At 45.0% G+C, this 12,561-nt stretch overlaps 1 protein-coding gene and 1 long non-coding RNA gene across 7 annotated transcripts in view; one reads left to right on the top strand and one right to left on the bottom strand.

The window, feature by feature from the left end:
* The window catches only part of LOC118369156 (chromodomain-helicase-DNA-binding protein 3-like), a 367,421-nt gene that overhangs the window by 322,632 nt on the left and 32,228 nt on the right, over positions 1-12,561 (bottom strand). For all 6 annotated transcript variants that reach the window (XR_008093238.1, XM_052497247.1, XM_052497246.1 and 3 more), the window contains exons 28-38: positions 10,370-10,503; positions 10,047-10,191; positions 9,484-9,682; positions 6,804-6,967; positions 6,337-6,718; positions 6,045-6,182; positions 5,043-5,151; positions 4,512-4,644; positions 2,963-3,158; positions 2,237-2,400; positions 1,986-2,112 (exon numbers count right to left, since the gene is read on the bottom strand). Coding sequence is in view for 5 of the 6 variants with exons in the window: in XM_052497247.1 (XP_052353207.1) it covers positions 1,986-2,112; positions 2,237-2,400; positions 2,963-3,158; positions 4,512-4,644; positions 5,043-5,151; positions 6,045-6,182; positions 6,337-6,718; positions 6,804-6,967; positions 9,484-9,682; positions 10,047-10,191; positions 10,370-10,503 (1,891 nt within the window). In the remaining variant the exon portion in view is untranslated. The remainder of the gene's footprint in view (positions 1-1,985; positions 2,113-2,236; positions 2,401-2,962; positions 3,159-4,511; positions 4,645-5,042; positions 5,152-6,044; positions 6,183-6,336; positions 6,719-6,803; positions 6,968-9,483; positions 9,683-10,046; positions 10,192-10,369; positions 10,504-12,561) is intronic.
* On the top strand, positions 2,286-10,548 carry LOC127916054 (uncharacterized). The gene is made up of 3 exons (XR_008093241.1): positions 2,286-2,422; positions 10,062-10,295; positions 10,399-10,548. It is a non-coding gene; the product is annotated as an uncharacterized LOC127916054 (long non-coding RNA).

Genomic DNA, 12,561 nt, shown 5'->3' with positions numbered 1-12,561 from the left:
AGAGTTCAGCGGGTTCGCCTGTGCGTTCAGGCAACATTCAGCTCAGCACGGTCCACTCAGACTCAACACCCACGGAGAACAGACGGCGCGCGATCTGGCGACTATTTCTGAACACCAGCGTACAGCCCAACATTCAGTTCGTTCTTAGAGAGATCTAGTTTACAAGTCCCAACAAGGAGTTTACACAAGTAAGTTCTGTGTGGTTTGGTGTCCTCTTAAAATACCTTTGTACAAAAGTCCCTGGAGACTGAATTGTATCTTGGCACCGCAACTCGGTACGAAACTGCACTGCAATGAGATTTTCAGAAAAAGCTCCCAAAAATACTATGTCTCTGACAGACGGGCCCCTCTGCAATGACATAAATCAAGACGTTGGAATACAGACAGTGCCCACGCTACAGGCGGACTGGACTGGACAGCACACGGGGTCAGGCCAATTACAAGGTAATACCAGTCGAGAGTATCAGGTTTCACCACATTTCTCTATTACATTACAAAACGTCTTGGAACACAAACCCACCCCAGTGCAGACGTATCTGGTCAACATCTGTTGTAGCCAAACTAAAGGAGGGAAAATACAGTCCATCATTGGCAGTTGAAGAGGACTAAGAAAGAGTGAAGGAGCTGGATAATAAGCCAACAAACCTTTGAGGTGGAGAGTTTAGGAGATTTGAATTAAAAAATCACTGTAATGATGAGTACAATAAACCTTTAGGAGGAAAAAAATAAACATCTGCAAATATTCCTCCTACGATCGTGTTGAAAAGATCAAGGAGAGAATCCTAACTCGCACCTTACATTGAATTCTTAAATCTCTCATTGCCATCAACGCATGACAAAGTGAAAGTTCAATTTAGGTGGAAGTTAGGATTCACCACAGAAATAGAATGATATCATACCAGTTCTGGGGGGGGGTCTGCCCCAAAGTGACATCAGAGATTGTGATTGGCTGTGAACCTGACTACTTCAGGTGGCAACAATCTGTCAACAACAACGACGACAGAGAGGAAGACGAAGTGGATCACGTGGATCTCCCTGATCGAAGTGTCTCCCGCATTGGCAGGTTATATCACGACAGACGAGGGTAAGACGTACTCAACTCTGTTTTCTGCAATAAACGGTGCTTAGGAGGGTGATATAAAACATGGAGTAATCTCACCGTGCCATTTGAGAGAAAAAATGATGATTACTCCACAGAAGCACTAGCCTCACCATAATGATTTATATATAGCAGCAGCTGCAAATATTTCACTACATTATGTCTCACTACAAAATGTATGACCATATAAAGATGCTACATTCCCCATGCATATCTGGAACAGATTTGACCCATCTGTCCAAGTTGCCAAAGCCAGAAGCCAATGCATTCTGAACTGTACCTTATTAGGTCTACATCAACACAAATATCGTGACATACTTCTCCATCCCTCCATCCTCAGGGCTTCTTGGGCCGTCCATTGCGGGGCAGGTTTATATCGGTTACGATTGACTTTAAGGGTGTCTACTTGGTAGCAGCTGCAATGTCCTCTGAAATCGTGCATGGACTGTCTGATATAGTCAACAATTCACTAGAAAATCTTCATCAGTGGTGCTTTGGAAGAAGAAGAAATGTGTGTGTGTGTAAGTGTAAATTGATCTGTTTACTCCGTTTGGACTGTACAGACCACCTACTTGGATCGAGTACACACGCACACGCACACGCACACACACACACACACACACACACACACACACACACACACACACACACACACACACACACACACACACATTTCTTCTTCTTCCAAAGCACCACTGATGAAGGTTTTCTAGTGAATTGTTGACTATATCAGACAGTCCATGATCGATTTCAGAGTACATTGCAGCTGCTACCGAGTAGACACCCTTAAAGTCAATCGTAACCGATATAAACAGTGAATCCTTCATCAGTAGTTTTGGAAAGCCCTTCTCAGTGAATGGGTATATGTACAGTATGGGCCACTGACCTGATACGAAGGATCCAGGAGGCATCTGGCTGTAATTGGCTCCTCCCATGGGTAAGACTCCCAGGGGGGTGGGGGTGAAGGGGGGCCCAAAGTTCTGAGGAGTGGCGTAGGGTCCTGGAGGGATGGTCTGGAGGGAGAGGGGACAGATGGTTCATTTGATGATCTTAAATCAAGTCATCAGAAGCCAGAAAAACTTAACCAGTGTGGGATTGTGTGTGTGTGTACGCTTGTGTGTACGCTTGTGTGCTCACCGGGGGCGGGTGTGTGTCAGTGCCCTTGCTGGCCAGCCTGCTGAGGATGCTCCTCTCTGACATCTGCAGACGTGCGGCGATGGGCGGGACCCGGGACAGCGTGGCGGGGAGCCGTGTCACGTCAGCCTTCATGTCGCTCAGCAGCTCCTCCAACTGGTTCAGCACTGCCATTACACCAACACAACGGTCAGTTTCCAGTTAACAGGCACCTCTTCATTTACTATTATTAAGTCGACCAACAACCATCTACTATTCAGTTCCACTGGGTTTGGGGGACATTATCCACTAGAAGTGGGACACATAGCGAACGTGAGTCACGGTGCACAGAGAATCCGGTGGGTTGGTGCTGGACTCGAACCAAAGCCTTCAAACTCTGCAGTCCGCCAGTATTGAACATTCCTTTTCAACATCATTTAACAGTTGAAAATGTACCAAGTATGTTGTCCTTTCAAATTAACAGTACAAACATACCAACTCTTCTGAGATTGTAACTCTATCCTGACGATGACATTGTGAAATGTTCGCCTCTGGCAGCAACAGTTCTGTGTTGCTTACTGGACAGATTTAGGTCAAAGAACCTTGAAAAAATATAGCATGGGGGGGGCCTGTGTTTCTTTATCTGATATAAATGCGTACAGACAGACAGACACACACACACACACAAACACACACACACACACACACACACACAATCCTCCCTCCACCCCCTTCCACACTCCCCCTCACCTTTATGCAGCACGGCATTGGCCGGTTTGTTCCCGGCCAGGGACTCCTTGCTGAGGTGTTGGTGGGACTCGGCCAGACACTCCACCTCGGCATAACGGGCGTTCAACGCCATGGCGGGGTGGACCGGGTCCTGGGTCATATTCAGGTAGGCTGCCCGTCTCAGTTGTTCCTCTATCACCAGGGCCTGCTCTAATAACTGGGGGGAGAGCGGGAGGGGAGAAGGGAGAGACAAGGAGAGTCAGTGTCACGTCTGCTCCCTCTCCGGCTCTAGGTCACCAGGCTGCTCGTTATGGCGCACACTTGTCACCATCGTTATTCGATCGAACAACCAAGCGGTTACTGGTCCAACGCTTTAACCACTAGCCTACCCTGCCGGACCATCATAAAACTCTTCTGCTTTCTGACATGCAGTATATCTACAGTATCTACTGCACTTCATGGCAATAAAGTTCTATTGGATTTCATTGATCTGAACTGTAATGAGGAAGATGTTAGAGATAGAAGGGAAGAGAGAGGAGAGAGATACCGTGTAGGTGGGTGTGGGGTGAAGAGGAGGAGGAAAACGATAGGTGACATGTTTGGAGAAATTCTAGAGATTATATTCATATTTACAGTTTTATTTTAGCCATCTGTGATTTAGTCAACACCATAATTTGTGATTTTACTCAATTCGGGCGCAGAGAGAAAGAGAGACAGAGAGGAAAGAGAAAGGAGAAAGAGACAGCGTGAGAGAGCGCGCGTGCACGAGAGAGAGAGAGAGAGAGAGAGAGAGAGAGAGAGAGAGAGAGAGAGAGAGAGAGAGAGAGAGAGAGAGAGAGAGAGAGAGAGAGAGAGAGAGAGAGAGAATGCGGATGTTGAGGTCAGGGTATGAAACATGTGAGGCCGTCAAAAACAGGATGAGTGTCATTTCACAAATGCACCGGTCAGCAATACCAACCCGGTCTGTCAACCCAATATCTGTCTCTCATAGGGTCTGTCTTGTTCTTACATCCTTCAAACAGATGTTTTCTATTAGATATTATAAACTGGGTGGTTCAAGCCCAGAATGCTGATTGGCTGACAGCCATGGCATATCAGACCGCATACCACGGGTATGACAAAACATGTATTTTTACTGCTCTAAATACGTTGGTAACCAGTTTATAATAGCAATAAGGCACCTCGGTTGGTTGTGAAATACGGCCAATATCGCAAGGCTAAGGGATGTATCCAGGAACTCCGCGTTGCGTCGGGTATAAGAACAGCCCTTAGCCGTGGTATATTGGCCATATACCACACCTCCTTATTTCTTAATTGAATAGTACAAAAGCATGTCCTGAATCCTGACAGTCTTGTCTGTGTCATGGTTGGATTTGGTTGTGTCGTAGTTATGTTATGGTAATGTTATAGTATGTCATGTGATGTGTTGGATCCAGAGTGTTTCCAGGCCTTCGAGTTATGCTATGAAGGTTATACCATGCTACACTGTTATGCCATGTCACGTTTTTTTCACCCTATGTCATGTCATGTCATACTATGTCATGCTGTGTCACATGCTGTGGTGTCGCACCTTGAAGCGGCGGGCCAGGAACTTGTTCTTCATCTCCAGGAAGTTGCCCTTGTTGGCCTGCGACTTGAAGGGCTCGTTGACGATAGCAAACTGGGGATCGTTCTGGATGTCCTGCCACCTCGCGTACCCATGACTGACGCGCAGGGGTCAAGGGTCATACAGCTCAATACACCAGTAGCCAAAGCAATACCTAGTCTGTCAGTAGTAATAAGAATTTTAACACAACTTCTATGAATAGGGCTATTCTCATCAAGTGTATTCCTACTGAATCCTTTCAGATCTTTATTGTTTCTTGTGGTCGGAGGGCTAGGGTTGGATTCGATATTTGGCATTCTAGTCAAAGTCATGCAAATAGAACAGAATGGACTGTTCCAATCCCTATTTCATGTGTAGATTCCTGCAGATACAATCTAATACCTCTCTGCTACACAAATGCACCGGCGGGTGGACTTCACACGAAGCCACTGCCGCAGCATGACAGATAAATAAACACGACAAGAAGGTCTCCGCGGCAACCGCCGTCAAGGATACACTACAATTCCCGCCAGCAGCCAGAAGTCGTGTCGCCGGTGCCAGATCTCATTCATCTTCCCGGAGGAGATGGCGGCCCGCTCCTCGTTCTGCCACAGCGTATGCAGCTCTGCAGGGTGAAACGTCAGCATAACGTTGGATCAGTGTTATAGCATCCACGTAACGTTGTGTCAATGTCATAACAAACAGTGATACGGACTCAGTGTATTATGCCACTGTGTATGTTGCTCAGCACAGGGACAGCAGCATAACGCTGAAAACATTGACGTCAAAACAACCCATGATACAAGCATTTTGCTACACCCGCAATAACATCTGCTAAATACGTGTCTGTGACCAACACAATTTGATTTGATTTGATACAGCATAACGCTGTGTCAATGTTAAAACAACATCTGATGCTGAGTTTGATCCACCACTGTGTGTGGAGCTCTTTGTGGGAGATCATCAGTATAACGTTGAATTCATGTTGAAACAACCCATGACACAGTGAGTTCTGCCTCTAAACTGGGTGGTTCGAGCCCTGAATGCTGATTGGCTGACAGCCATGGTATATCAGACCGCATACCACGGGTATGACAAAACATGTATTTTTACTGCTCTAATTACATTGGTAACCAGTTTATAATAGCAGTAAGGCACCTCGGGGAGTTGTGATATACGGCCAATATTGCAAGGCTAAGGGATGTATCCAGGAACTCCGCGTTGGGTCGGGTATAAGAACAGTCCTTAGCCGTGGTATATTGGCCATATACCACACCTCCTCGGGCCTTATTGCTTAACTGAATAGTACAAAAGCATGTCCTGAATCCTGACAGTCTTGTCTGTGTCATGGTTGGATTTTGTTGTGGTAATGTTGTGCTCTAATTATGTTGGTAACCAGTTTATAATAACAACAAGGCACCTCGGGGGTTTGTGATATATGGCCAATATATCACGGCTTAGGGCTGTGTCCGCTCTAATACACAGTACCAGACATGACATATGATAGGGCTCATTTACCCGTGAAGCCCCCATCGGCGATGTTGAACATGAAGCGCCGTCGGTCGGGGGGGGTGATGGGGGGTTTTGGCAAGGCATCTTTGGCAACCTCCTCCTTCGCCACTTCTTTCCCAGCATCCTTTTCACCTTTTACTTCCTCTGTGAGCAGTAAAAACACAAGCCAGTTCATTCAGATAAGTGGATGCCATTGAACTATACCTAATAGTCTATACCTATCTACCGGTGACTAGTCAATGAGTCACTAACTAACTGACATGTACAGACGGACGGACGGACAGGTGAGGTCACTCACCTTTCATCACGTCAGAGGGTTGCTGTCGCTCCATCCTTTCCATGTTGTCTGGCCCTTCTGTGGGGACAGGGGCCTCCTCACTCTTCTCCATGTCCTTTTCCTTGTTGTTGTCCTTCTCTTTCTCCTCCACCTTCTCTCCAGGTGAGAGCGTTACACTACCTGGTTTCTCATGTTTGACCTCCGACCCTTGCTTAGTTGTTTCTCCGAAGGACCCCTCCTCCTTACTCTCCTCCTCAACTTTCTTCTCCTCCACTAGGGCCGGAAGGGTGTCTGTCGTCTTGGTTTCTTTCCCCTCCTTCTCCTCTTTTGTACCCTTCTCCTCCTTGTCTGTTCTTGTGCAAGGGGATAATTCTTGTAGTGCTTCTTTGGTAGAGATTAGAGTCTGGGGACATGACAAAATGTTCAGTGACAGTTATTGGTAGAAAGATTTATTAAGACCGTGTAATTAATAACGTTCAATCTCTCACCACTTCAGGGTCTGCACTCTTGTTGCTCTCTTCCTCCTTCCCCTCGTTCTTCTCCTTCTCGCCATCTTGCTCTGGCTCAGATGAGGCCTTACGCTCCTCATCTTCCTCTTCCTTCTCTCCATCTTTCCCGTTCTTCTCTAGTTTGTCCGACGGAGCAGGGGTAGCTGAACACAACACACATGCAAGGGGATCATTTCTTACTCACTCGCACACTTACTCACACACACACACACACACACACACACACACACACACACACACACACACACACACACACACACACACACACACACACACACACACACACACACACACACACACACACACACACACACACACACACACACACACACACACACACACACACACACACACACACACACACACACACACAGTGGGAGAGATGATGACCTTCTTGGACTGTGATTCAGACGCGTTGGTGGCTGGCTGGCACAGGAGCACAGCGTGATGATTCAATCACAATTTATGATATTTATGATATTGTCTGGATAGATGGCCACATCTTTGAACTTCAAAGAGCACGGAACATCCTGAACTCGTACCTCCAGCCCTCGACAGGACAGCGGCTTACAGGAGATTCCACTTGTCTCCTGGAAAGTGATTAAAACTGGACCTTATGTTGTGAGTGTTTGTGCAACTTCAATTGTTGTGTTCGGGTTTGTTTCAAGAGATTAGAAATGCATCATATCCATTAATTTCGATATGACTTATTGCAATGTACAGTTGAAGTCGGAAGTTTAGGTACACCTCAGACAAACACATTTAAACTCAGTATTTCGCAATCCCTGACATTTAGTCCAAGTAAAAATTCCCTGTCTTTGGTCAGTTAGGATCACCACTTTATTTTAAGAATGTGAAATGTCAGAATAATAGTAGAGTGAATGATTTATTTCAGCTTTTATTTCTTTCATCATTCCCAGTGGGTCAGAAGTTTACATACACTCAATTAGTATTTGGTAGCATTGCCTTTAAATTACTTTAACATGGGTCAAGCATTTCGGGTAGCCTTCCACAAGCTACTCACAATAATTTGGGTGAATTTTGGCCCATTCCTCCTGACAGAGCTGGTGTAACTGAGTCAGGTTTGTAGGCCTCCTTGCTCGCACGTGCTTTTTCATGTCTGCCCACAAATGTTATATAGGATTGAGGTCAGGGCTTTGTGATGGCCACTCCAATACCTTGACTTTGTTGTCCTTAAGTCATTTTGCCACAACTTTGGAAATATGCTTGGGGTCATTGTCCATTTGGAAGACCCATTTGCAACCAAGCTTTAACTTCCTGACTGATGTCTTCAGATAATTTTCCTTCATCATGATGCCATATATTTTGTGAAGTGCACCAGTCCCTCCTGCAGCAAAGCACCCACACAATATGATGCTTCCACCCCCGTGCTTCACAGTTGGGATGGTGTTCTTTGGCTTGCAAGCCTCCCCCTTTTTCCTCCAAACATAACAATGGTCATTATGGCCAAACAGTTCTATTTTTGTTTCATTTGCACTTTTCGCACCAAAGTACGTTCATCTCTAGGAGACAGAACGCGTCTCCTTCCTGAGCGGTATAACGGCTGCGTGGTCCCATGGTGTTTACACTTGCGTACTATTGTTTGTACAGATGAACGTGGTACCTTCAGGCGTTTGGAAATTGCTTCCAAGGATGAACCAGGTCTTGACTGATTTCTTTTGATTTTCCCATGATGTCAAGCTAAGAGGCACTGAGTTTGAAGGTAGGCCTTGAAATACATCCACAGGTACACCTCCAATTGACTCAAATTATGTCAATTAGCCTATCAGAAGCTTGTAAATCCATGACATCATTTTCTGGAATTTTCCAAGCTGTTTAAAGGCACAGTCAACTTAGTGTATGTAAACTTCTGACGCACTGGAATTGTGATACAGTAAATTATAAGTGAAATAATCTGTCTGTTAACAATTGTTGGAAAAATGACTTGTGTCATGCACAAAGTAAATGTCCCAAACGACTTGCCAAAACGATAGTTTTTTAAGAAGAAATTTGTGGAGTGGTTGAAAAACTAGTTTTAATGACTCCAACCGAAGTGTATGTAAACTTCCGACTTCAACTGTATGTATTCTGCATTGATGGATTTTCAGGGCGACCGGTTTGACCGGTTTCAGGCATTTTCCTGTTCTCCGGTCATGACATTCAAACTTAATTGAGTTGATTTGACTCATATCTGGGTGTGATGTCATGTCTTATGTTTTTCAACAACAGAATGCTGAGTCATGTTTATTTAGGGTGGGGGTGACTTAAGTTTTTTCCCTGGATACAATGTCAGCGTTTTCTCTAGTAAAATGTGCCAGTATTACAATCTCCTGGTATACGCAGTATGCTATATATTTAGACTTGGTTTATTTCATCGATATTTCATCGAGCCCCATGTGTGTACAGGCGCATTCACTCAGAAATTATTCTAAACTGAAGACGCATGTAACCACGTTAAGTCTTAGCCTATTGGTGATTGGTCATTTACTCTGTGTTATTCTGTAGCGTATCACGCATTTCATGTAGCATTTATCCTCATAATAATGGAGTCAGATTGATGAATGTAGCCTACTTTTGTTTCCACACAGTTATCACAGTCAGACTTGAGTGCCCTCTGCTGGGCATCCTGTGAGCTGCGCGAGTGTCTTTGTTCACCCACCTGGTTTTGAGGTGCAGGGGGTGTTGTCTGAGGTACAGCTGGGGTCAGGGGTGGGCGTAGCGGTCTTCATTGTCCCTCCAGGGGAGGAGGCTCTGGAGGAAGAAGACACACTGACCTCTGGTCTCAGGGCCTCTGGCTTCATCTCTGGCTTCAGTTCTGGAAGACTCCACCGCCCATTGATGTGCTCAAACTCCTGGATCTGAGGAAGGGGATTGTGACAAAATCAAGCAATAAAGTATTTTATTCTGTTCTGTTCTAATTCTATTCTAGCCAACAGTCCCTTTCCCTTGGAAAGATGTTGACCCTAATTTTCTGTCTATTATCGTTATGTTACAAGGAAGTCACAGCCTGGGAAAATGTCTTAGTGGAAACGAAAGAAGTTGAATAACTGTGAAATATCTGTATTTCCTCACACGATTCTGGTCTGATTCTGGACTGATTTTGGTCTGACAGGTCTGAATCAATTAAAGCTTCGCCAAAAAACAGACAATTGCAATTGGTTGAAATGTAGCTAGCCTGTTAGCTTAGCATTGTGGTTTCTAAGATACACTTTGACCCCTGACCTTCTTCTTGACCAGGGACATGACCCCGATGCGGGTGAGCACAGGCTGCCGACACAGGCCCTCCCTCGGCACGCCGTCGGCAAACGTCTCGGCACCGTCGGCCACGGGCTCACACAGGTGACGCATGAACAGGGAGACATACGCCCTGGAAAAGAGAAAGAGAAGAGATTGATACATAAGTGAGGGAAAGAGAACAGACGACAGAGAGGGAACAGATCGGCAGCAACATTGTAGCATGAAGAGCTCAGTGTAAGCTCATACTTTAGCCTGCCTATGACTCAAACAATAAGGACCCCATGCCATATCAGTCCCACTCCGCTCACTTGAACTCCTTCTCACTCTTGCCCCTCAGGTCTCTGACCAGCCACTGGCAGGAGAAGGCGTCCTGTGCGGGCATGCCCCAACGCATCACCGCGTTTAGGAAGGCTTTCCTCTGGCGCGTGTTGAAGCCCAATACCTAGAGGGCAGAGAGGGCATAAGGACTTCATAACACATTCTTAACCATACACTACCGTTCAGAAGTTTGGGGTCACTGAGAAATGTTCTTGTTTTTGAAAGAAAAGCACATTTCTTGTCCATTAAAACGACATCAAATTGATCAGAAATACAGTGTAGACATGGTTAATGTTGTAAATGACTATTGTAGCTGGAAATGACCGATTTTATAAAAATGGAATATCTACAGAGGCCCATTATCAGCAACCATCACTCCTGTGTTCCAATGGCATGTTGTGTTAGCTAATCCAAGTTGATCATTTTAAAAGGCTAATTGATCATTAGAAAACCCTTTTGCAATTATGTTAGCACAGCTGAAAACTCTTGTTCTGATTTAAGAAGCAATAAAACTGGCCTTCTTTAGACTAGTTGAGTATCTGGAGCATCAGCATTTGTGGGTTCGATTACAGGATCCTGAAACAAACAACTTTCTTCTAAAACTCGTCAGTCTATTATTGTTCTGAGAAATTAAGGCTATTCCATGCGAGAAATTGCCAAGAAACTGAAGATCTCGTACAACGCTGTGTACTAGCCCCTTCACAGAATAGCGCAAACTGACTCTAACCAGAATAGAAAGAGGATTGGGAGGCCCCGGTGCACAACTGAGCAAGAGGACAAGTACATTAGGGTGTCTAGTTTGAGAAACAGGCGCCTCACAAGTCCTCAACTGGCAGCTTCATTAAATAGTACCCGCAAAACACCAAACTCAACGTCAACAGTGAAGAGTCGACTCCAGGATGCTGGCCTTCTAGGCAGAGTTGCAAAGAAAAAGCCATATCTCAGACAGGCCAATAAAAATAAAATATTAAGATGTGCAAAATAACACAGGCACTGGACAGATGAACTCTGACTAGAAGGCCAGCATCCCGGAGTCGCCTCTTCACAGTTGACGTTGAGATGAAGATGAAGGGAACCTACATAAGAAGATAGGTGCCTACATAAGGAGATGGAGGGAACTTACTTAAGGAGATGAAGTGAACCTACATAAGGAGATGAGGGGAACTTACTTAAGGAGATGAAGTGAACCTACATAAGGAGATGAAGGGAACCTACATAAGAAGATAGGTGCCTACATAAGGAGATGAGGGGAACTTACTTAAGGAGATGAAGTGAACCTACATAAGGAGATGGAGGGAACTTACTTAAGGAGATGAAGTGAACCTACATAAGGAGATGAAGGGGACTTAATTAAGGAGATGAAGTGAACCTACATAAGGAGATGGAGGGAACCTACATAAGGAGATGAAGGGAACTTACTTAAGGAGATGAAGTGAACCTACATAAGGAGATGAGGGGAACTTACTTAAGGAGATGAAGTGAACCTACATAAGGAGATGAAGGGAACCTACATAAGGAGATGAGGGGAACTTACTTAAGGAGATGAAGTGAACCTACATAAGGAGATGAAGGGAACTTACTTAAGGAGATGAAGTGAACCTACATAAGGAGATGAGGGGAACTTACTTAAGGAGATGAAGTGAACCTACATAAGGAGATGAGGGGAACTTACTTAAGGAGATGAAGTGAACCTACATAAGGAGATGAAGGGAACTTACTTAAGGAGATGAAGTGAACCTACATAAGGAGATGAAGGGGACGTACTTAAGGAGATGAAGCGAACCTACATAAGGAGATGAAGGGAACCTACATAAGGAGATGAGGGGAACTTACTTAAGGAGATGAAGTGAACCTACATAAGGAGATGGAGGGAACTTACTTAAGGAGATGAAGTGAACCTACATAAGGAGATGAAGGGGACGTACTTAAGGAGATGAAGCGAACCTACATAAGGAGATGGAGGGAACCTACATAAGGAGATTAAGCGAACCTACATAAGGAGATGAAGGGAACCTACATAAGGAGATGGAGGGAACTTACTTAAGGAGAGGAAGGGAACGTACATAAGGACATCATAAAATATAGTTGAAGTCGGAAGTTTACATACACTTAGGTTGGAGTCATTAAAACCCATTTTTCAACCACTCCACAAAATTCTTGTTAACAAACTATAGTTTTGGCA

The sequence above is a fragment of the Oncorhynchus keta genome, chromosome 35, assembly GCF_023373465.1.
Source record: "Oncorhynchus keta strain PuntledgeMale-10-30-2019 chromosome 35, Oket_V2, whole genome shotgun sequence".
Lineage (NCBI taxonomy): Eukaryota > Metazoa > Chordata > Actinopteri > Salmoniformes > Salmonidae > Oncorhynchus > Oncorhynchus keta.
Note: the sequence above shows the minus strand (reverse complement) of the source record. Positions and strands in the feature narration are given on the sequence as shown.